Here is a 26,341-nt window from a genome sequence, read left to right as displayed (position 1 = left end):
AGGAGTTGAGCTTGATAGTTGTAATGACTCGGCTAGCTCGATGATTTTATGGTTTGAGATACTTGGGTATCCGTTTTAAAGAAATATATAAATAAGAAGAGACTCTTACAAATTGTGATTTGTTTTAACCGTGGAGCTCAATTAAAACTTTTGGAAGTTTTCGTATTGGACTTTAAATTTCAAAATAAATTTTGAAGCGTACTCTTAAAAGATAATATGATTACAAGTGGATATTAATACGAAAATTCAAAGCTTGTCCTCGCATGTCTTGATAATTGTCTTTTGGAATGATTAAGTTGTTTTGCTGAATGACATGCTTACGTGGCTTATAATTTTCAGATTTGATGTCTTTTGGAAATAAATTGCGGTGTATAACTCGATTGTCTGTTGGACTAAGGTGATTATTTTGTTTGTCTCTTCGTGCGGAGTAGCACGTGAGATGATTTACTCACGTGGTCAAGGTTGGCTTACCTTGATGTATGATTCGTGGATCGAAATCTTTGGGTTTCGATATCGAGAAAGACGAGGGAAATATTTCCTTGGGTTGGCTGATGATTCCCGATTATCCTAGAACAGATATTGGAAACTCTGGACCGAGAAGATAGACTGGTGTATTAATATACTGGTGTTTCCATCAAGTTTGAGGATGCGATGCAGGAGCTGGAGGTAAATTTTATAGGAACGTATTCTATGTGCTATTTTCTTTGGATATGCTCAGTCTAGATTAAGGTTAGTTAGATACTTCTTATAGTAGAGTTGTAGCAAAGTTATCAGGTTGAGTTGTTATGATTGTGGCGAATGTTGCTAGGTCACAAGTATAGAGCTGCGAAATATTTTGAGGTTATCGAGTGCACATCTCACAGAGTGTAAAGTCTAGCAAATGTTTTATTGGAAAATGGAGTTCAAAGGTTTATTTGTTAAAATATTTGAAATATTTTTTTAACACGTAATTGTGCCCAGACATATCATGAACATGCATTTTGAATGTCACGAATAGGTTTGCATTGAACACAGAGTATGTTAACTAAATAAAAGATAAATTAATAATTGATACATGCATAATAGTACATGCATCACGTGCATAGAAATGATTATGGTTGGATGCAACTCTTTGGGGATGAGAGATGTCATCACCCTGGCGCACAATTATGTAAAATAAATTTTATCGATAAAGTGTTTTGAGAAAGATGTTTTGAAACAAACTCGCGAGTCCCTTTGGGGTAAATGTATTTATAAAGTTGTGGAATTTCAAATGATTTTGAAACTGTTACCGAAAGGTAGCTAGACAAATACTCTGTGATGATGGTGATGATTATTGGACGTTTACGTGTGAGCGATTGGTCTGTAGAATCAGAATCTTGTAGTTATGAGAAAGAATGAAATTGAGGTTGCGCTCGAGGTATAGTTGCGCCAAGTGCGGTATATGGTTAGATTCAGATTAGAAAATGTTCGTGATAATTTCTGATTTGTGATTTAGAGATTTGTGGATTAAGGATGTTGGTTATGCTCATGTGTGTGAATACACTACGTTTTTAAAAGAAACTTTATCTTTCCAGATTTGAATTTGTCCAAAGTATTTTGGTATATTGATATAAATGTATGTTTATAAATAAGAGATTTACATTGCTGATTTTACCTTTCTGAGGAAAGGGAGAAATGTTTTTTTTTTAAATTGATTTTAAAGGGATAATAATTTTTCTTTTTGCTTGAGCGATTTTGTTAAATTGTGGTTTTGTTTGAGAAAATTTAGAAGCAATTAAATTTTGGATGTTTGAAACATCAATGTGTATTTTTAAACACGGAGAATTTTATCACAGTTTGACTTTTAAGAGAAAAGTATAAACTATTTAAAAAGTGTTTTAGCAAGTTTGGTTTAAAGAGAACATAAATTTATCAGCTGTATTGTTCCATAAATTTGCAACGTATTTAAAAGCAGGGAAACTTTCAGATCTAAAATGTGAATATTTTGAAAATTTTCAAGGGTTTGCAAAACCGATGGTTTTTCAACGGTAAAGATATTTCGATTTTCAATGAAAAAGGAGGTGTTAGACGTAGAGTCTTTTAAACAGGGTGAGAAATTTTGTATATAAAATATTTTGTATTAAAATATTTTATACCCACAGGGGTTGGTTTTGAGCATAACTAACAATCCGGTCGTAGTAAACTGGTCTTATTGATCTGTCGTTGTATACGAGGTTATAGTCAATTGATTGAATAAATTGGAGAATTTGTGTTTTATTTGGATATATGAGTTAGCTAATTCGAGAATCGAGAATCGCGGTTAATAGGTTACGACAACCATGATTGGTTGATCGATTTTATTTATTGATGGTATTATCGTAATGTTTTGATATCGTTTGGGACAGTTGTTGAACTCTTAGTGTGGGCGATGATATTTTAAGTTATGTATTTAAGTGAGATGCAGTAAATGTCCAGTTTAGTTATGGCGTTATGTTTCTAAGTGATTGGAAGAATCATTGTGATGGAGATTGTTTATTACTATTATGAATATTCTATTATTATGAGTTAAGTTCATGTTTTCTTGGGAATAACGGTATAAGTTTTTGTCTTTCATGATTCTCAAGGTTGATGGTATTGTTTTCAGTTTGGGTGTTAGTCGTTCGAACTAGATGATTCCTTGTAGTGTTTGTTTTGGAACCAAAATATTATCTGAAGTTTATTGGAATTTGTTATCGATTATCTTGATGTCGAGATTTTATAAGTGGGAGTAAGTAAGTGTTGTAAAATGCAAGAATTTATCAGCTTGTGTTCTTCAGTATCCCTGATTGACGATAGAGTTGGAGTTGTAAGAACTATAGTTGATCTTAGTGCTTGATCTTGTATTTTGATATTGAGGTTTTTTATTGTAGATAAGATTTGAGCTGGTTTTGGAAGCCACTCCGGTACAGAATAATTGTGACTCTCAATTGGAAATTTATTGTTTATTCACATTGCGTTGATTGAGTAATAATTGGAGCACCAAGTTGCTAGATCAGAAATTTGTGTCTATAAGTGATTTGTGGCCGCTTATTGCGAATCAGTTTCAGATTTCAATTTTGAGGTTCGTTTTTGTTCATTCTAAGTAATACAGTTGAGTTTTATATGAGGGAGTTTGTTTTACCTCGATTGGGTTCACCTAGAAGCAGTGTTATCATTTTATGTTAAGGGGAAGGTAGTATTAAGGTTTTGTGACCTTTTAAAATTGTTCGATATATGAAAACTGTTGACTAGTTTAGTAATGTTGAGTTCCGTTGTTTTTTTCAAACTTCATGTTGTTCTATAAAATGAACTTCCGGATTTTAAACATTGGTTTATATTGTGGTTTCTTGGGTCGGGATAGACTTGGGTCGCCCGACACGTGATGTAAGCTTGGAAGTCTTGGTTGACTCGGCTACGTGCTATTTTGTTTCTTAAAATTTGTTTCATAAAATGGTTTGAAAAAGTTTATGGTCTATACATTTTTTTTAATGGAACTCAATAGGGCTTAACTTATATATAGTTTTGCTTTTGTGATTACTTAGTTGAAAAATGTTTTGAGGTTTCACGATGTCTAGATGCGTTTTGTTCAGCTTGTTACAAAAACTTTTCGTTGTGTCTACTTCAGTAGTTTTGTTTTAAATTCGAGGGCGAATTTTTAATAAGTTGGGGAGAATGTAATATCCCGTATTTTTCCGTCATGGTTTCGTTGTGTTTCCGACTTAGTTTCGGATTTTTAATGGTGGACTTAGCAAGTGTGAAACTTTATTTGGGGTTGGAGTTGTATCTTGTATATGTCGCACGTATCGCGTGAAGTTTCGATGACGATTTGATTTGTATCCGAATTACAATCGATGTTGTGTTCGTGTGCCTTCTAAATCTGACGTGTTTTGATAAACCATCCATATCTCCAAATTGCACCGTTGGATCGGGCTCATCTTTGGATATGCTGTGCACGACAAACAATTGACCGTTGGATCAAAATTTAAGATGAATTGGATTCATTCTCGAGTGTGCGAACGCACACCTAGTGTGCGATCGCACACCAGCGGGCAACAGGTCTATAAATAGACCTGTTGTCATTCGATCTCTTCTTTTATTCAGAACCCTAATTTATTTCAGAGGAACCCTAGCCGACCCATTATTAGAAACACTCTAAAAATATCATTCGTTCTTCCCCCCTTTCATTCGCTTCGGAATCGGTAAGTATATCGCTCTCGTTTCATCGTTATTCATTCTTGATCAATACTCGTTGTGATTCGTTACACTTTTATTCTAGCTTATTGCTGAGATCATTCACTTCGTTCATCCTCACTGAACGAACTCATCATTCCCTACGTGTTGGAATCGTTTTTGGTACGTGATTCAATCATTTTCTTTCGCCGTTCGGTTTCGTCGTTACTTGTTGTGTTGCTGCTGCCGTTCTTATGGTATTTGCTGCTGCCATTACTTTCTTTATCTGAACCTATACTGGATAGAGTATTAGAGCATGTTGCTTTGGTTGCATTTGTTCATGGTGCGTTGCCGTCGTAAAATTCGGGCAGTTGTTGAATTACTCCATGTCGCTGCCGTTGTTCTTGTTTGATGTATCAAGTTGTTGTTATGTGGAATTCATATGTTTAGCTTCCTTTTAGGTTTTGTTCTTGATTTATTGTCCTTGATTCTTGTTATGGTTTTTAATGATTTGGTAGATTTCATGAAAGCTCAAACTTCATTTTGTTTGGTTACTGTAATACGTGAGTTGTGATATGCTTAATGATGAAGAAGATGATGTGGCCTTTAGTTATTGGTTGTATTGTTTTGTTTTTGGCTAAAGGCTATGTAAATCCCTGGATTATTTGACTTAAAACATATTGATTCTTTAAGCTATTTATTAACTGTTTTCAAAAATTGATTTTTGATTTTAATCTACGGATTTAGTTCCGACTTTTATTTTGGCAATTTAAATTGCTAATTATGATTTTAAAATACTTTGGGGCATCATTACGTTAAATTGAGAATTTATATTAATCTTATTTAAATGATTTTCATTTGAATTATTTATTTTGATTATATTAAATGAGAATTGGACTTTATCATTTAATTATTATTTTAGTGATTTTGTTTTAGCGTGCCAATTGGGCTAAATTTGTAATTTAGCCATTTAATGATTTATTGATTTATTTAATGAGACATCTTGCCGGTAATTTATAATTACTTGAATTTTAAGATATTGAGTTCCAAATTTATTGTTTTATAAAATGTGTATATTTTTAAATTATAAACTATGGTTTATAATTTTGGATTAATGTGTGGATCGGGTTGGACTTGGGTCGCCTGACATTTGAGGTTAGCCTGGCAGTTACGGTAACTCGGCTAACCCATTTTTTTTTTTGGATTTGAAATTAATTTATTATTTAAATAATATTTAAATAATATTTTCTGAAAAGGACTTTAAAGCGAGAACTTGATAAACTTGACTTGTTGTTAACTGTATAATTATTTGAGTATTGCGTTTACTCTATTTGGCTTTACCTTGACTTGTTGTTTGTGCTAGTCTTATGTGGTGTCTAGTACTCCATAGAGTTAGGGTCTGTTTTTAATGATTATTTATATTTGTTTAGACTCGTCGACTGTTCGTGCTTTTGAGACGAACCGAGTTTAGGCTGCTTGCCAGGAGTTTTCACGTGGATTAGCAAGCAGTGAGTTTATATCGCTATTTACCGCTTTATTAAGTAAATTGTATTTTGTATATATGTATATATTGTATAAACAGATTTCGAACTGTTTTCGGCATTATGGATCTGAATTGGAACGGGCTACTCGATGGGCATCATCGAGACTGTGTGCGCACCGGTATGATCATATATGGTATTTGAGGTAGGTTAGGACACGTCTCACCTAGTGAGGGCGCCGGTGGAAGATACGTCTCCTAGGACTCACATGTTTTACTCGAGTGACAGTCGGGGATCGGTTATTGAGATACGTCTCACCACACGACAATGGATTTAGTATATTGTGGTTTAGGGTTTCAATGCTTATCCATAATGATAAATTGCTTTATAAATGTTTTAAAAGTGTTTTAAAGGTTTTCACTTAATAAATGTAAATAGTTATATGAACTCATCTCAGTATATCTGACCCCGTTGTTTTTCCAATTTTTCCAGGGTTATGATTTTGAGCGAGTCAGCTGGTCTCCGATTCTTTATTTCCTCGGAGGTCTTATTTTTATTAAAGTTATTAAATTGATTTTATTCTTAGACCGCAGTAGTAATTAGAAGTCTTATTTGTCTAATACTTGTTATACAAATATTCAATTGATTTATATTTTATGTAGCATTCTTATATTAACTTGGGTTAATATGTATTTATGCCATGTTGGAGACTCGCAGTTGTTCGAGCACTTACTATATAAATGTGATTATTATAAACTGCTAGAATTAGGCTGAAGTCTCGGTTGCCCCCGAGCATGGGTTTTTTTGCAGGTTTATGTACTTATATGGTTATCCGCAAGGCTTGCTACGGGTTTTGGTACAACCATACCCATACCCTAGCGCCGGTCACGATTCATGAAAATGGGTCGTGACCGTATACAAACGTTACGAATCAAATCAAAGCGTTTCGCCTTTTAGAAATTCAAGTCAAACGTTTACAAAGGTTACGAAACAAATCCAAACGTTTCCCCTTTCTAGCGATTTAAGCGAAAAGTTTACAAACGTTGTAAAACAAATCCAAACGTTTCACCTTTTTAGCGATTTAAGCCAAACGTTTTCAAATGTGCGAAACAAATCCAAACGTTTAAAACGTTGCGAAACAAATCCAAACGTTTCACATTTTTAGCGATTTAAGCCAAACATTACAAAACAAAACCAAGCGTTTCACCTTTTTAGTAATTTGAGCCAAACATTTACAAACGTTATAAAACAAATCAAAGCGTTTCACCTTTTTAGCAATTTAAGCCACTTGTTAATAAACGTCACGAAACTAATCCAAATGTTTTACCATTTTAGCAATTTAAGCCAAATGTTTACAAACATTACGAAACAAATCCAAACATTTCACCTTTTTAGCGATTTAAACCAAACGTTTACAAACGTATGAAACAAATCCAAATCTTTTACCTTTTTAGCGATTTAAGCAAAACATTTACAAACGTTACGAAACAAATCCAAGTGTTTCACCTTTTTAGCAATAAAAGCCAAATATTTACAAACGTTGCGAAAAGAATCCAAGCATTTCACCTTTTTAGCAATTTAAGCCAAACGTTTACAAACATTACGAAACAAATCCAAACGTTTCACCTTTTTAGCGATTTAAGCCAAACGTTTACAAAAGTTACGAAACAAAACAAAACATTTCACCTTTTTAGCGATTTATGCCAAACATTTACAAACATTACCAAACAAATCCAAATGTTTCAACTTTTTAGCGATTCAAGCCAAATGTTTACAAACGTTACAAAACAAATCCAAACGTTTCACCTTTTTTTGTGATTTAAGCCAAACGTTTAAAAACGTGACAAAACAAATCCAAACTTTTCACCTTTTTAGCGATTTAAGCCAAACGTTTACAAACGTCACGAAATAAAACCCAACGTTTAAAACGTTACGAAACAAATCCAAAGATTTCTCATTTTTAGCGATTCAAGCCAAACGTTTACAAACGTTACGAAATAAAACCAAGCGTTTCACCTTTTTTACAATTTAAGCCAAACGTTTACAAACGTTACGAAACAAATCCAAGCGTTTTACCATTTTAGCAATTTAAGTCAAACGTTTACAAACGTTACGAAACAAATCCAAGCATTTCACCTTTTTAGCAATTTAAGCCAAATGTTTACAAACGTTTCCAGACAAATACAAACGTTTCACTTTTTTAGCTATTTAAGCCAAACGTTTACAAACGTTACGAAACAAATCCAAATGTTTCACCTTTTTAGCGATTTAAGCCAAACGCTTACAAAGGTTAGGAAACAAATCCAAATGTTTCACCTTTTTAGTAAATTTAAGCCAAACGTTTACAAACGTTACGAAACAAATCCAAACGTTTCACCTTTTTAGTGATTGAAGACAAACGTATACAAATGTTATGAAACAAATCCAAATGTTTCGAAACAAATCTAAACGTGTAAAACGTTACGAATAAATGCAAACGTTTCGCCTTTTTAGCGATTTTAGCCAAACGTTTACAAACGTTACGAAGCAAAGCCAAACATTTATAAATGTTACCAAACAAAGCCAAATGTTTACAAACTTTACGAAACATATCCAAGCGTTTCACCTTTATAGCAATTTAAGCCAAACATTTACAAACGTTACGAAACAAATCCAAACGTTTCACCTTTTCACCTATTTAAGCCAAACTGTTGGACCAAGTCCCATTTGAACCCTAATTTTGAGTTTGACAATCAATTTAAAGAGTCTAATCATGTTCATTAGTGTGTAGGAACATAAGGAAACCATCCCAGGTCGAATCACAGCTTTCTAGCGAGAATAAAAAAAACGACATTTTGACTAGGTTACAATAGGTTTTTTGCCCCCGAGATGCCTGAAGCATCACGGGCGAGATCCGACGATCTCGGGCACGACGAACCTGTATCACGGGCGCGATGTACCAGTCAACCAAACCTCTTAGGGCTTTGACTACGATCTCGTGCGCTACATATGCATCACAGCGCGATGCATATGACCGTTGAAGGTCCAATGGCTATATTAGAGCCTCACTCTCATTGCTTGACAAGTGGACTTCAACCATTGGCTGAATCCCTGACTTTTAAAGATCTCGGGCGCAAAACTGGGCATCTCGGGCGCGACAGACACTGATTCACTACAATCTTGAGTGTTCTTCTAGAAGATTCAAGCGTTTGTTGTTGGGGTTATAAATACCCCTTGTCTACCTCATTTATGAGATTAGATACTCTAGCAACAACAAACATTCTCAAGCATACAATTTATTCTCTCTAAATGTATTGTGCATCATTTATTGATTGCTTATTCTCTTTGTTGATTGATTAATCATTGTGATTCAATCATTAGTATTGTAGGTTTGCGTTTAGCCTTAGAAAAGCACATTGTGAGTTTAAGATTATCTCTTATAAATCTCTTTGTAAAGTTTGTGTTTATCTTTGAAGCACAATCCTAATTAATGGATTCTAAAATCTCAATCTTTGATTGAGTAGTGGAGTAGGATCTATTTGTTATCTGAACCACTCTAAATTGCTTGTGTCAATTTCCCTTCTCTTAAACTTCTACTATAATTTTAATTAACCACTAAACCTTATTCACCCCCCTCTAAGGTAGCTATTTAGGAATTTCAATTGGTATCAAAGTTAGATTGCTCATCTTATTGCTTAATTGCGAGTTCTTCGATCCAAATGGCTACTGGAAACTTGTCAAATACTCTTCTTCCTTTCTTTGATGGAACAGATTATCCTAATTGGAAATTTTGTATGGAAAATTATCTTGACATGGATGGTGTTTACTTGTGGCATATGGTTCTTGATGGTTATGTTGCTCCTACTCAAATGAAGGATGACATTATAATACCTTGGACAAAGGATCACATCCATTCTAATGCTCTCAACCGGAAAGCTATTTGTGTGATTTTTTCTTTTTTGTGTAGAGAAGAGCAAGGAAGGGTTCAACATCGCACAACGACTAAAGAAATGTGGAAGATTCTTGAGAACTACTATGAAGGAACGGTTCAAGTCAAGAACAAGAACGTTAAGCTTCTCATTGCGGAATATTAAGCGTTCAAGAGCAAGCCAAATGAGAGTGTCACCGAAACTACCAATAGACTCTTTGCTATTACCACCAATCTCAAAAAGCTTGGTAAGCACTATACTCTTGGTGAAGTCAATGGAAAAAATTCTTCGTTCATTGCCTCTCTTTGATTGGAAACCGTAGATAACCGCCATTGAGGTATCACATGACATAAAGAATTTGAGAACCGATGAGCTTATCAGAAACTTGCTTCTTCATGAAATGACCTACATGAAAGAAATTTAAGAATTGAAGAAGTCTAAAGAAGAGAAAACTAAAGGAATTACATTGAAGGCAATTGAAACTAAGGTTGAAAATGAGCTCAATGCATGTGTTGAAGATGATGATGAAGAAATGGTGCTATTGTCTAAGAAAGTAAGGGAATGAAGGACAAGGAAGAAGTCCCAAGCTCAAAGATATGAGCAAAATGGTGAGACCTCAAACCTCAACAGATCAACTACTCCTAAGCAAGATACTCCTATTCCTAGAAGGGATGTCAGTTGCTATGGTCGTGGCAAGCTGGGCCACACTAAACCAGAATGCCGGCAAGGGGCAAAGAAATCCTTCTATAAGGATAAAAAGGTATTTATGACTACTTGGGATGATGATAGTTAATCCGATGAAGAGTGTCAAGAAGAGGGAAGAGAAAACCTTTGCTTCATGGCTCTACTTGATGAGTCTCCATCCGAGGTAAGTACTCTACCCTTTATTTCTTGGGATGGTGTAGGGATAGAACCTCATGATAGCTCTAGTGATATTGTTGTTGTGAAAAATACCCCTAGTTTATGAGATTGATGATGAATGTCATGACATGATAAATGAACTAACTAGCAAATTAACGTAGTGACTATCATGCCAAAATGAAGCTTTTCAAAAAGGAAGCCTCTATGGCTAAAATTGAGATGCTCAATTTGAAGAAAGAAATTGAAGACTTAAAGTCCTCTTTAGAATCTATCTTGCTTAAGAAAAATGAAACACTAAAGAGTGAAATTCTTTCTCTAAATAGCTCTATTTCAAGATTTCACAAAGGGAAGGAATCTTTGGACAATCTTCTTAAATACCAAAGAAACCCAACCATAAAATTTGCGCTTGGCTATAGTCACAATCCCTCTTGCTCAAGTGTGATTACTTTTGTGAAGGCTTCTCCATCTCAAACTTCTTTTATAGAAGTTCCTCCTTCTTTGGTTAAACCAAAAGAGGTGAAGAACAGGTATGCTCAAGCTCCCAAGACTAAGCCATTTGTGGCTCCTAAGCCTAAGAGCCAAGCGGGTACAAGACCCCATAGACATATCCATACTTCTCAATATAGTCACAAATGGGAGAAGAGAAGTATGAAAAAGGATCATGTCCATTCATATCCTTATTCTCATTCTCATAACAATGCTCATGCATACACTTATGATCACTCTTGTGCACATTGCTATGCTCATACATGTGAGGCTTCTAGAGCCTAGACTTATCCATCTTATGCTCACATGTCCACTAGACTTCAATGAAGAATGTTGGTTGCTATGTTAGAAAGGTCCAATTGAGGTTAATTCCCTTGGACTATTCTAGTGCTAACTTCCAAGGACCCAATGTGATTTGGGTACCTAAAGTTTGAGTTTGTTTATTCTAGTTGCCAATCGAAACTGTGGTGAATAAACCAAATGGTATGTCGATAACGGTTCTTCTAGGCACATGACCGGCCACATCTCCAACTTCACCCATTTGGAATATAAAAAGTTGGGAAATATCACTTTTGGTGATAATTCCAAAGGTCAAGTTATGGGGATAGGCAAGATAGGTAATTCTTCATCTCCTTCTATAGAAAATGTGTAGCTTGTAAATGGTCTAAAACATAACCTTTTAAGTGTAAGTCAATTGTGTGACAAGGGCTATAATGTCAACTTCGATTCCAAGGCTTGCTATGTTATCCAACCAATGAATAACACCACTACAAGAAAACTGTCAATTAACGAGAGGAAATTTGGTCGCAAAAAGCCTTAATCTGGTTACTAATGTCTATTTGCGACAGGCAAAATCCGGTCGCACCTTGTCGCTAATACCCTTGGAATTAAAAGTAATTAGGGATGGGAATTTTTGGTCGGTCGCAAAAACTTAAGGGGAAAGGAACATTTTCTGTCGCTAATAGTCAATATTTGCGACCACTTATATCTACTATTTGCGAAAGTAATACCTTCGCAGATGAAAATTGTAACTACTAATTTATGTTAATTGCAACTATATCTTTAAAGTATTTGCGACCACAATCCTGTCGCTATTTCAAAGTTAAAGTTTTATTGCATGCAATTGTGACAAAATTTTGATACTATTTGTGAGCATCTTACTGTCGTAATAAGTACTATGAAATACAATTTCAACTAATTGTGACTACATATTTGGCCGCAATAAATTTAAAAAATAATGAATAATATATGCTCCATGCGACCATATTTGTCGTTATTTAAACAATAATTATATTTTATGCTACAATAATCATGTTAATAAAAATTATAAAATGAAATACAAATATTATAAAGTAAGTACTACTCTTAATATAATTATGATAAACAAAATATAAATAAACAATAACCGTAAGATCCAACAAGTAAATCATCTATCAATGTATTCTCTCTCAAGAGACAACTAATCGAAAAGTAATTTTAATCGTAATACATAATTCAAAATATTTTTACTTTAAAAAAGAAAGCAATCTAGTTTATATCCAATAACAATACTATATGCTCCTTCCAGGAAGGATACTTGATGCTCCATTCTGTTCTTTTATAGTAGTTGATCCACCTGTTAATAAAACCAATTTTGAATGTTGAGCATAAAATAATTGTCAAATCTTTTAGTATTCAGACATATGCTATGAAACCAATTATCAACGTTAAGATGGTTATGCATTTTCTGATTCAGCAACTTACATAAGCAGCTTGAATAAAACCAACTTCTTCAGAAGTGGTAAAAAATGAATAAATTATAACCTGATTTAGACTATCGAGTCATCCATTGAAGCTGATGAAGATGGAGGCTGCAAATTAATGCTTTGCTGAGATGTAAACATTTCTTTTAGCTTTTAAAATTCCTCTTCCAATGAAATTAAACGAGCCTTCATTGATCGATTTTCTTCTTCAAGCTCTCCTTTTTTTGAAGATGAACCATTCAGATCTTTACGTTTTATTCCACCATCAAAGCCAACAACATGACTATGACATTGATATCCGAAACATTTCTCACCTACTTGTAGATTTGGAAGAGATGGATCTGACCGAATAACTTCCAGAATTTCTTCCTATTTATCATAAGAATTTAAACACCACCACCAAAAGAACATATTAATACTAATATCTGACTGGATCAACCTATTTCAAGTTCATTAAAAAGTAATAAAACCCAACAACGAAAAATATAACTTATAACGTACATATTTCTCGATTGTTTCAGGTTCAATAAGCTTTCCATTCTTCTGGCGACTTTCCAAAAATATAGTAGCTAAATTTGGTGGATTACCATCCTTACCTCCCTTCACAAAAAAATAAAGAAAATATATTAACCAAACAACAAATAACTCCATTGGACAACTTAAATAAACAACAAAGCATTTATATTTGACTTCAGCTAAAAAACTTACCTTTCCAAGCTACTAGTAATACAAATAAATTTGAATTCCAGTAACTTCCTCCCAAATAAAAAGAAAACTGGTAAATTCCTAGTGATATAACTAAGAGGAATGTGATAATTTATCAAATTCACAAAATCAATTAATTCAATCACTTCAATGGGCAACTAGCAGCAATCATTTAGCACTCATGATAATAATTTAGATTAGGATATGCAGAGAATAATCACTTAGTGCATGACCGTAAAATTCTTTAACATAGCATAGAATACAAAAGGTAATTTAATTTGCATGCCAACATCAGCAAACGTGGAAAAATGTTATAAGATTAAATATTTTCTCAAGGAAAATAACAATTTAATGCTACAACACTTAATAAATCTTGAAATTCGATCAATCTAAAACTTCTAATTAATAGGTATAAGCCTACCCGGTTCCTATCATAATTTCATTGTGATGAAATTCAAAAGCAAGGAGCATATATATAAATTCCAGAACAATCACTTACAAATCAACCAAGCTCTTCTGCGACACTCATCACCACCTTTGGCAAGTCATGTAGTCATCATAGTCAACAAATTATTCTAAGTGTTGAGAATATTATACCTTCCAAACCTATTTTATGCCATAGATTTGAGTCATTTACTATTCTTTTCTTATACTATCGATTTTGAATCAGTATCCAAAACAGGACACATCTTTCTTTTACTATCCTTTTAATTTTAGTTTCCAGAATACATAAAGTAAAAAAGAACAAATCTTTAACATAGCACAGAACACATAAAGTAATTTAATTTGCATACCATTTGATAAATGATCTCTCTCACAGGCTTACTTCCCGTACGGTGTGGCATTGTTAACTTTGATCGATGATGTGAATTGCGTTTGCTTACTTCCTAACATATGTTGTGAGAATATAATCAAGAAATTAACTTTTGTAACATATATAGTCAGACTATAAAGTATACAATTAATGTAGCAATATAATCAAACTTTACGTAAATTTATTTCAGTTTAAAAGTAGACCATTACCTTAAATTTTTCATCAAGAAAATAATTCTTCACCAACCATTCCCAATCAGTTTTAGCTACTCCATTAGGCACATTCTTCAATGCTTCTTGTTCTGGTTTGTTCTTTGCATATTTTATATGCATCCTTCCCCTCCATTTATTCCATAACTCTTTCATATGTTTCAAGACATCATCTCGATGATCAAACAAGTCATCACCATTAAAAAATTCCTACAAAATTTCATCATAAAGAAGTGGATGCAATCATGAAAACATGCTAATATAAATAACAGTGGCATAAGAGTAAAATCTTACCGTGATTGAACCCCACATATGGTTCTTTTTGTCCTCATTAATCTCCTTCCATGATCTCAAATTTAATGGGCAGATTTGACGATCACGAACAATTTTCCCTAAATGCCTTGTAAAGCATTTATGATTATCTCCAACAGCACGATTGTTGTAAAATTCCACGGTTAACTTTTCCCCCTTCTTTAAGCATGCAACTTCTTTTATTTTATTTGTTCCTCGTCCTCTTTTCTTTTTAATTGTACAGCTAGATTCTTCAAATAACCATAATAAAAAGTGAACAACTACTACCTACCTAATCAATAATATGAAAGCTAATTTAAAAATTCATTACATTCTTAATGAGTAATTAAATAATACCTAATGTGTTTTCTCTTATTGAGTTACCTTGCACTGGTTCGGATTGTTGAGGCAATAAAGTGTCACATGGTGGAACAATTGAACTGTTTCGGGCAGCTGCATATTATCTTATAGATTGTTATGAATATTCTGTTTTGGCAAGTCAGCTCAGATAAAAAGATTTAAAAAACCTAGTGCAAAATCAGTCAATACTTAAGGCTATTAAATAACTAATGATGATACTAATATTTCTTAATGGGGGTTATGTACATTATTTAAATATATGAAGTGTGCTGTAACACTTGCAATACTGAAATATGGACAAATCACAAGAGTAACATTCTTGATAGCACTAATAGACTAACATCCAAAACTGACTTGACCAAAAAACTGGTCACGACTTGAGCAGTAATAGACATATTTACATACCTTCAGTAGTTCCAAGTCTGCAGCCTATGTTTCTAGTTGCATTTTCCAGCTCCAAATCACCACTTCTTAAATTATTATTAGGCTGAATAGAGTCCACTGTATACTCTAAACATGATAAAAAAAAGATAGAAAAGTTAAATCATATATTTATGTAAATAGAAGAAAGAGAAACTTTTAGGAAATAACATATTTATATACCTTCTCTAGTTCCATTTCTGCAGCCTATATTTCTGGTTGTATGTGCCAACTCCAAATCACCACTTCTTAAGTTAACATTAGGTTGAATAGGCTCCACTATATTCTCTAAACATGATAATAATAGAAGCATTAAACAATTTATTTTTCATTGACTTAAAGCTGAAAAATAATGTAATAAAAAACATTTTAACAACCATATAATAACAAACTTTACAATCAATGAATAATGAAGATACCATTTCTCTTAGCACAATTGTCACGATTTGCAACAAATTCTGTATTTGGAATACTTGCACCTCTTTTCAATGAATTAAATGCACTACTTCCACCTATCGAAAGTACTTTTCTAAGACCTTTTCCGCTGCCCCTACTCAAGATCCCTGGTCTTATTAAATTGGGCTTTTTTAACGTTGAATTTGATTCAAATTTGTTTTTCATCTTGTCCTGTTGCATTTTAGCTTAAGCTGCAAAAAAGATAAAAGAAACAAAATTATAATAATTGAAAGGATTTAATCCAACAAACACCAATCAAAAGTTGAAGTTATTGATTACTACTGATATAAGAATGTGAATGAATATAAATACAAATGATTCAAACAACAAAATATGTCTTTACTGCTTTATATTTACAAGAAATTGACTAATATTATGTCTTAAACAATCTATTGAAGATACCTACCTGTCTTTCTTCTTTTTCTTGTTCTTTTCTTTTGAGATGGTCTTAAATCAATAAAAATTGGTTCCAAATCACTTCTACTCCAATTGAACTCTCTTTCTATATTTGGATCTACAAATTCTGGCTGAAAAGATTCTGCTTGTTGATATGCTTCATTTTCAAGGTCAATTGTTTCACTCTGTTCATCCAATTGTGACGAGACTGTATATACATCACGAGGTTGGGTCTTCTGCACAACACACCAGCCTTTGTTTTTATTATCATTGGCATAAAAAACTTATGAGGTCTGGCTAGCTAATACAAATGGCTCATCTGTTTTTAAAAGTCGTTGGCAATTAACACTAATAATCCCATACTCATCGACTTGAATCCCTCTCACTTTATCATACACATCCCGCCATTTACAACGGAACAATATCACTCGTCTTCCATTAAGATATTTAAATTCAAGAATTTCAGTCAAAACACCATAATAATCAATATGTTCAACTTCTATGCCATTGTCACCTACAACCACTACTCCACTATTTTGTGTCCTTAAGCCCTTTTCATGATGTTCTGTATGAAATCTAAATCCATTACAAATGTACCCTTTAAAACTTGTGACATATTGAGTAGGACCACGAGCTAATGAAAACAAATCTTCCATCTCTTTGCTTTTGTCATCTTTATGCAATCGAGTTACCTACATCAATGATTGCATGTAAATGTAATGTGATTATTTGGAATAAATTAATAACAAGAAGACGTAATTTTGGAGCAGTGCTTACTCTGGTATTGAACCAATTTACAAAGTGTTTATCCCATTCCTTTTCAGACGAATGTTGTGAACTACTTGCTTGAATTTGTGAAAATTCTCTATATAACAAAAAAAGATTTGCTGATTGACTATTAAAGAGATGAAGAAGTGAGAAAGGAACAAAATGAGTAAAGTTAAAAATTTCTTACTCGAGAAAAGGTTGGACTTCTTCACAATTTTTTAAAATATACACCCGAGCTTGTTCCATCTCTTGCATACTAAGATCGCGTAGTTTCCTTGCTCCTAAAGCTCGTCCAGGATGGCAAAAAATCTTTAACTCTCCAATAGTATCATCAATAGCACCATCGTAATTGCGCTCGAGGCGATTGAACTTGTTTCTACGCTAGATAAGTATCTTGAGCAAAAGGTCATGCATTCATTTGCAATAAATCCTTCTGCAATTGAACCCTCTGGGCGAGCCATATTACGGATAAGAGACTTCAAAGTCTACATTGCCCGTTCTACAAACTACATCCATCGATATTGCACAGGACCACCAATCATAGCTTCAGCAGGCAAATGAATAGGAAAATGCACCATTATATCAAAAAATGAAGGAGGGAACGTCTTCTCTAACTTGCAAAGTGTTATAGGTATTTGTGCATCAAGTTGTTTTAACTCCTCTACTTTCAACACTTTAGCACCAAGAACATTAAAAAACATTGATAGCTCGATAAGTGGTTCATAAACTGCTTTAGGAAGAAGACCACGTATTGCAAGAGGAAGCAAGTGTTGCAAAATAACATGACAATCGTGACTCTTCAAACCAGAAAATTTATGGTCTTTAAGGTTGACAGAATGTGAAATGTTAGAAGAAAATCCATCTGGAACTTTTAACTCCTTCAAGAAAAGACAAAATTTATGTTTCTCTTCTGGGGACAATGTGTAAGAAGCCAATGGCATTTTATATTTATCCCCATGCTTGATCGGGTGTAGTTCTTGCCTTATTTTCATAGCCTGCAAATCTAGTCGAGATTTGAAGGTATCTTTAGTCTTCCCTTTGATATTCATGATTGTGCCAAGAATACTATCACATATATTCTTCTCGATATGCATAACATCTAAATTATGTCGTAATAATAAAGTATCCCAGTAAGGAAGTTCAAAAAAGATACTCTTCTTATTCCAATTAACACCCCTACTTTTATGTGATATTTTGACCCTTTTATTTGTATCCTTGGTTAGAATCATCCCATCAAGGTCACTAACTTGTTTAAGTATGTCATTACCAGAAATAGGCTTGGGTGGTAGTCTTTTCTCTTTAGTTCCATCGAATGATGCCTTATCCTTTCTCCATCTATGAGTTGGTGATAGATAACGACGATGTCCCATGAAACATTGTTTGCGACTATTAGATAATCTTCTCCAAGAAGTGTCTTTATTGCAGCAAGGGCAAGCCAATCTTCCTTTTGTACTCCAACCAGATAAATTTCCATAAGCAGGAAAGTCGTTAATAGTCCACAACAAGGCAGCATGTAACCGAAATTTTTTCTCGATTGATGCATCAAATGTCTCAACGCCATTGTCCCATAACTCCTTCAACTCTTCTATCAAAGGTTGGAGATAAACATCAATTGCATCTCCAGGACCATCAGGACCGGGAATAAGGGTCGATAAAATCAAATTTGATTGCTTCATGCACATCCATGGTGGAACATTATATGGAATGAGAATAACGGGCCAAATACTATATGGTGTCTTCGAATTTGTAAATGGTGGAAACCCATCACTAGGAAGGCCAAGTCTCACATTACGAGGGTCTGATGCAAATGATTTGTGAAGCTCATCAAAATGTTTCCATGCTAATGAATCTGCCGGATGCTTCAACGTACCATCATCTTTACATTGTTCATAATGCCATCTCATGAAAGGAGATATCTTCCTCGACATAAACAATCTTTGAAGTCTAGGCTTTAATGGAAAATACCTTAATGTCTTGAATGGTATTTTCTTCCCATTTTCTTTACATGTGTTGTCCTCACCGTGCCTGTTTTGTTTCCATCTTGAAGCGCCACAAATTTTACAAAAGTTGGCCTCTTTATCATCCTTCCAAAATAACAAGCAATTATTGACACATGCATCAATCTTTTCATAAGAAAGTCCAAGAGCCTTGATTATTTTTTTGGCATCGTAATATGAATTTCGCAAAGAAGACCCTTCAGGAAGTAATTCTTCATTAAGATACTTTAATAGCATGCTAAATGACTCATTACTCCATCGCCCGATGCTCTTGATATGAAGCAGATTTATCAATGCTGACAACTTAGAGGTTTTAGAACTTGGATACAAAGGATGTTGAGAATCTTCTAACAACATATAGAACTGTTTTGCTTCAGTATTGGGTTCCTCTCCAAGAGGATCACCATTCCCATCAACATCATAAAAATTAGGGTAGAAGTCCCTAAGGATTTCTTGCACGTCATCCTCTTCTTCGTCTTCTAATTCCTCATCATTGTCACCCTCACTTTCTGATTGAGGCTCTCCTGATCTTTCCCCATGGTGATACCAAAACGTATAATTCTCCATAATTCCATAAAAATCAGATGGGAGAAAACTAATTCACGAGTTCCCAAAAGTGTGTTCAAACATTTATTGCATGGACATCTAATATCAGATTCCTCTCATGTTCTTTCAAAAGCATAATCGATAAATTTTTTAACTCCCGTTTGATACGATTCATTAAGCCGGTCACCAACGAGATCCATCCAACGCTTACAAGGTGCCATTTTCTCTTGAAATAAAAAAATTTCTAGATGACCTATATAATAGCAATTTACTACTTTATAACAAAATAAAAGTATTTCATCCAAAAATATGATCCAAATGTTTATCAATCAATAATACTGCAAATAAGCTAATAATATAAAATAATTCTATAAACATTCTAGCTACTGGAAAAAAACACATTCTTAAGCTATATGAAGAAAGACATTCTGAAGCAGTCAACTAACTAACCAAGGGATATGCAAAAATCTTACTAGATTACTTTCACAATTAGAATTTCAGTTTGACAAAGTTAGAAATGTGTACTATTTCTTTAGTGTTTCTACAACTTTCACCTTCTGCCACTAAACATTCTCAGAGGTCTACAAAACCAGCTGAAAAAGCAGAGTGTTACACAACTAAAAAAAGCAATAATCATAACAGAAGGAATGCAATTTATGATTTGACAGAAACACCCCTACTTGCCATATTACATAAAGAAAAGACCGAATGTAGATACACACTTCTTTTTATTGATCGTATTAGGCATCAAATTTATAAAAATGAAACTCATTTCAAAACTATTTACTGGTCAAGGAGTTACCAATTCAAAGAATTCTTACACGCCTTTGTTTTTACATTCTTTTTTTTATTTAATTCTCATTTTTAAAGAACAAACTGACATTCTTTTATTTTGGCCTTCAAGTAAGTGAATTAATAAATCTCAAACATTGACTCAATCACCAGTTCAATTTGTTAAGAAAAGCAATCTTTCTCAGTTACATTAACAGAAATCACCAGTTCACTTTGTTATGATTATATTTTCAGTTACATTAATAAAAATAACATGGCATTATCTGTAATGTTTGCTCTAGAGAATCTATATGGATTTTGTTACAGCCAATTCTTGTGCCATGATATAGAATTTTTTATTTTTTATTTTCTTTTACTGAATTCATTATTATTTTATTTCTGGGTTGAATTCTTCTCTAGTTAAAACTTAACACACCAACTTTGGACTATTATGAGAGACCTATAGGCTCAAATTTAACAATTTTTAAACAATTCAAGGAGCTAGGAAAACTGGATATTATTTTATTTTATTTCTCATGGTTTCTATCTCTTTTAATAGACATATATATGCTTGCAAACATTAAGAAAAAATCAAAATTATATATTCTAGATTTTAAAAATCAAATTTGAGAGGACCAATTAAAAAGGTAGAGCCATGGTATATAACTGCTTATAGCGATGAGAAAATCACAAGCTCCATTATTCAGGTTAGTGGTTTCATATTACATGTGATGTCATCTAACACAATGATAACGTTAATGTCATAACTCATATCATTGCAAGAATGTAAATAGCTTATTGATTATTATGTTACAGAACTCATAGCATACTTTAAATATTCAATGTCCTGTTCGTGTGTTTAAAATGATGACTTTGTGTAATTCTAGGAATGGGTGTTATAGGCTCCAAATGAAAATCTACATCAACTAGCACATAATATCTTCATCCCTATTCACTTACCACGAAAGGATGGTCAAGAGAAAGGTTTAATAGAATACTACTACAATTATGCTTGTTCATTTACTGACATATTTTACTTCTACCAATTTCTAAGATCTGATGCTTATAAGAAAGTCATCCTATTCATCTTTATGGCACAAGCCTGACACAATGTTCAATATACTCAAGTCATATATAGTCTAATAACCAAAAGACACTCTGTAGTCCAATTACCAATTTAATTCATAGAAACAACTCTATTAAGCAAAAGAAAACACACATAACACACTTTAAATTACACAATCAAAATCACCAAAACCAATAAAATAAGAAAAGCTGAGAAATTAAGCAAGCATCGCAACTCACAGTTTTAGGTTCCTTAAGCAGTGAATTTCAAACAGAAACCAACACTCAGTTTTGATGACGCAGCTGTAGAGAATCGGAAGAACGGAATAACAAAGAGTGGACGAATCAGAAAGTGGTGACAACCAAGACTCTATTTTTCGACGACGCCGGCAACGGTAGATATTGCGCTGTGATAGATTCCACTACGAGTGAAATAATGAAATTGAAAAATAAATCAGAATATTATAAACAAATTCGATTAATAGAACGATTTTATATATTAGAATGAATGGCCAAATTCTAACCTTTGTCTGCGAAACGAATTTAAAAAAACGAATTGCCTCTCTACAGAACCAATTCTGAAAGATAAAGACTCAAAATTCGGTGAGATGAATATTAGAAAATCTGTGAAATTAGGGTTTTAGGCTAAGATGAGGGAAACAATAGGTTTGAGGAGGTGAGAGTCGTGGGCTGCTGAGAGTTAGAGTGCAAGTGTAATTTTGGAGGGAACGGTTTTTTACTCTAAAAGAAAAAGCGCGCTGATTCCCGCGATGATATTTTCTCATTTGGGACCGGATTTTTTTTTTTTTAGGGAAAGTAAATAAATACGGCCCTTAAAGTTGATTTGTATTATCAAATTACATGACCGGATATATTTCTTGTCGCTATTACCGACTTATTGCGACCACATTACTGGTCTTTCGCAAAAACATGGTCCCTAATAAACCTTTTTCTTGTAGTGCACGGTTATCTTTAAAGGAAATCGAAGGCAAAATACTTACATAATTGACTTGGATACGCTTGTAAAATGAGATGGAAAGTGTTTACTATCACTTAGCGATGAGTCTTGGTTGTGGCACCGTCGACTTGGTCATGCTAGCTTAGACCTCTTAAATAAGGTGAGCAAGGATGAACTTGTCAAAGGTTTACTCAAGCTAATTTTTTCAAAAGAGAAAGTTTGTGGACCTTGTCAAATGGGAAAACAACACAAGTCTTCTTTTAAAGATAAAAATCTTGTTTCTACCTCTAGACCATTATAATTGCTTCACATGGATTTGTGTGCACCTATGCGAGTTGCTAGCTTGCATGGCATGTATTATGCATTTGTTATTGTTGATGATTACTCTAGATTCTCTTGGGTTCTTGGCTCATAAGAATGAAGTTTTTAATGGTTTTAAAAGTTCTGCAAAATGTGTTCAAAAAGAAAAAGATTTATCTATTTCAAGTATTCAAAGTGATCATGGAACCGAATTTCAAAACGAATCTTTTAAATCTTTTTATGAAGAAAATGGCATTTTTCATAATTTTTCTTCCCCTAGAACGCCCCAACAAAATGAGGTTGTTAAAAGGAAAAACCGTACTTTGGTAGAGACGGCTCGCTCTATGCTCAATGAGTATGATTTACCTCATTACTTGTGGGCCGAAGCTATTTATACAGCATGCTATGTTTCAAACCGCATTTTCAAAAGACCAATTTTGAACAAAACTTCTTATGAGCTTTGGGTAGGAAGAAAACCAAAGATTTCTTACTTTATAGTATTTGGATGCAAGTGCTTCATATTAAATACCAAAGATGATCTTGGAAAATTTGACTCCAAAACGGATGAAGGTGTGTTTTTAGGTTATGCTTCTAATAGCAAGTCTTTTAGAGTCTTTAACAAGCGTATCTTAGTTGTTGAAGAGTCCATGCATGTGGTATTTGATGAGTCCTCCAAGGATTTTCCGGAAAAGGACTTGTTTGCTCATGACTTTTTAGGTTCTCTTGAGGATCTCACTTTGGTTGAAAACCAAGAAGTTCCTACAAGTATAGTGAGGACATCTCAACCAACTCAAGAGGAGAACAAAGTTGAATATGAATCTCCTCCTCCGGTTCAACCTATTCATGATCTACCTAAGGATTGGGCTTTCAAGAAAATTCACCCTCAAGAGTTGATTATTGGTGAGACTTCAAGGGGAGTAAGTACTCGCTCTCAATTCAAAACTTTTGCTAATGTTGCGTTCCTATCTCAATTTGAGCCCACTAAAGTTAGTGAAGCTCTAGTTGATGAACATTGGGTGATTACTATGCAAGATGAACCCAAAATTGACAAGGAATAAAGTTTGGGAGTTAGTCCCTCCTCCAAATGGTCACACCATTATTGGAACGAAATGGGTATTTCGAAATTAGTTGGATGAAAGTGGAGCAATAACTCGGAACAAGGCCCGATTAGTTGCCCAAGGCTATAACCAAGAGAAAGGCATTGATTATGAGGAGACATTTTATCCGATTGCTAGATTAGAAGCAATACGTGTGTTGTTAGCATATGCATCATGCAAGAATTTTAAACTTTTTCAAATAGATGTTAAAAGTGCCTTTTTAAATGGTTTTATTGAGGAGGAAGTTTATGTTAAACAACCTCCCGAAGACTTTAGACATCCTCAATATGTTTTCAAACTCAGCAAGGCTTTATATGGTTTAAAACAAGCTCCTAGAGTTTGGTATGATATATTGAGTAACTTTTTGCTTTCAAATGGTTTTTCTAAAGGCAAGGTTGATACAACTCTTTTTACCAAAACTCATAAGCATGATATTCTTTTTGTTCAAATTTATGTTGATGATATCATATTCGGTGCGACTAATGACTCTCTTTGTGGTGATTTTTCTAAGTGTATGACTAGGGAATTTGAGATGAGTCTCATGGGAGAGCTTAAGTTCTTCCTTGGACTTCAAATCAAAGAAAAATGAAGATGGAATCTTCATCAATCAATCCAAGTACACCAACGAAATGCTCAAGAAATTTGGCATGGAGACCTCGTCAAGTAGCAAGACACCCATGAGTACCACAACAAAATTGGACAAAGATGAATCAGGTAAGTGCATTGATATTACAATGTATAGAGGTATGATCGGTTCACTCCTATATCTTACCGCTAGTAGACCCGATATTATGTTTAGTGTATGCTTATGTGCTCGTTTTCAAGCTTGTCCTAAGGAATCCCATTTGCATGTTGTTAAGCGTATTTTCAAGTATTTGCATGGCACTTTGAACCTAGGAATTTGGTACCCTAGAATTATGGACCCTAGGTTGCTTGGCTACTCCGATGCCGACTATGCGGGTTGTCTTTTAGATCGTAAAAGTACCTCCTGGACTTGCCAATTTTTGGGTCATAGTTTGATCCCATGGAGTAGCAAGAAGCAAGTATCCGTGGCTTTGTCAACCGCGGAAGCCGAGTATGTAGTGGCTGGTTGTTGTTGTGCTCAAATCTTATGGATTAAGCAGCAACTTTTGGATTATGGTGTTGCACTTAGTCACATTCCCATCAAATGTGACAACACTAGTGCTATCAACCTATCCAAGAACCATATTCAACATTCTAGGAGTAAACAAATAGATATTCGGCATCATTTTATTCGCGATCATGTGCAAAAAGGTGATGTAGTAATCGAATTCATCGATACTACTAATCAATTTGCGGATATTTTTACCAAGCCTCTAAATGAAGATCGTATGCATTTTATCATTCGAGAGTTTGGTATGCTTGATGGGAGTACTTTAAGTTAATGTGCTCATTGTCAAATTTATTTCAACTTATCCTCGGTTGACTATGCGTTTCCTTTTAATTGATTGGACCAATATACATGTTAATCCAATTTTTATGATTTTTACATGATTTTGGTGTTTGTCCAAAATTAATTATCCATGTGTGTTGGAATCAAGGCTTGGCATTGTGAAAACTTCTCAAAATTTGTTGAAAATCGAGATTTCTATGAATCTCGACCGCGATCTGCATATCTCGAGCGAGATATTCAAACAGAAACAAAAACAAATTTTCACTCTTGTGTATCACGACCGAGATACACATATCTCGGGCGAGATACAAAGGCAGACACCGCAGATTTTAGCCCCTCTAGATATCTCGGGCGAGATATGTGTATCTCGGGCGAGATATCAATACAGAAACCTTGATGTTTCTGGCCTGCATGAATCTCGGGCGCGATATGAGTATCGCGGGCGAGATACATCCGACCGTTTGAAAATAACAGCTAGTTTGATGAATCTCGGGCGCGATGAGCACATCTCGGGCGCGATTCATGCAGATTCTTCAAAAATCTGACCGTTTTGACACTTATCAAAACGGCTAGGTTTTCCAAAATTAGCCGTTTATGACCGTTTTTGGGACTCTTTAAGGCCTATAAACACCCCATTTGCAAGCATTTCTTATTTACAAAACCTCTCAAACTTTTCTAAAGTATTTCTTGTGCAAAATTGCCTTTTAGTCCCTCATAATCTTCATATTTCTTGCATTTTTATCCTCACTTCTTTCATTCATACATACATCATGGCACCCAAAGCTTCTTCTAAATCAAAGGGAAAGACTCCGGCTCAAACTTCTACACAACTTCCTAAATTGGACATGGAGGAATTGGTCATTCGAAGGGAAAATATGAAAAAAGCGGAAATTAAAGGCACTCGCTTTCCTTCTCCTGTGGATATGGCTTTTGATGGATTGAGGGTTCAAGTTGAAGCCTACATTGATGCTTTGGGACGACGAAAATTTGTTCTTGAGAATAGAGAAGAAACTATTGAAGATTTGACGAAGGAAGTGATTGCTTCGCTTCAATTGATCACCCTCGAATATCATCGCTTCGGGTTCTATGGAGTGACATTTCAAGTTCAAGGAAAGACCTACAAGCTCACACCAAGGGAGATAGATGA

The 26,341-nt window shown here is 34.2% G+C and overlaps 2 protein-coding genes across 2 annotated transcripts; both read right to left on the bottom strand.

The window, feature by feature from the left end:
- Positions 1-12,714: 12,714 nt before the first annotated feature.
- On the bottom strand, positions 12,715-14,021 carry LOC126676382 (uncharacterized). The gene is made up of 3 exons (XM_056105485.1): positions 13,986-14,021; positions 13,129-13,227; positions 12,715-12,996 (listed from the first exon to the last, which is right to left on the bottom strand). Exons 1-3 carry the CDS (start codon positions 14,019-14,021, stop codon positions 12,781-12,783), a joined length of 351 nt encoding a protein of 116 aa, XP_055961460.1. The 3' UTR covers positions 12,715-12,780.
- A 2,047-nt stretch (positions 14,022-16,068) lies between these two features.
- On the bottom strand, positions 16,069-19,810 carry LOC126678253 (uncharacterized). The gene is made up of 7 exons (XM_050373155.1): positions 19,758-19,810; positions 17,557-19,638; positions 17,234-17,422; positions 17,056-17,143; positions 16,587-16,970; positions 16,361-16,514; positions 16,069-16,073 (listed from the first exon to the last, which is right to left on the bottom strand). Exons 1-7 carry the CDS (start codon positions 19,808-19,810, stop codon positions 16,069-16,071), a joined length of 2,955 nt encoding a protein of 984 aa, XP_050229112.1.
- Between the last annotated feature and the right edge of the window lie 6,531 nt (positions 19,811-26,341).

The sequence above is a fragment of the Mercurialis annua genome, linkage group LG4, assembly GCF_937616625.2.
Source record: "Mercurialis annua linkage group LG4, ddMerAnnu1.2, whole genome shotgun sequence".
NCBI lineage: Eukaryota > Viridiplantae > Streptophyta > Magnoliopsida > Malpighiales > Euphorbiaceae > Mercurialis > Mercurialis annua.
Note: the sequence above shows the minus strand (reverse complement) of the source record. Positions and strands in the feature narration are given on the sequence as shown.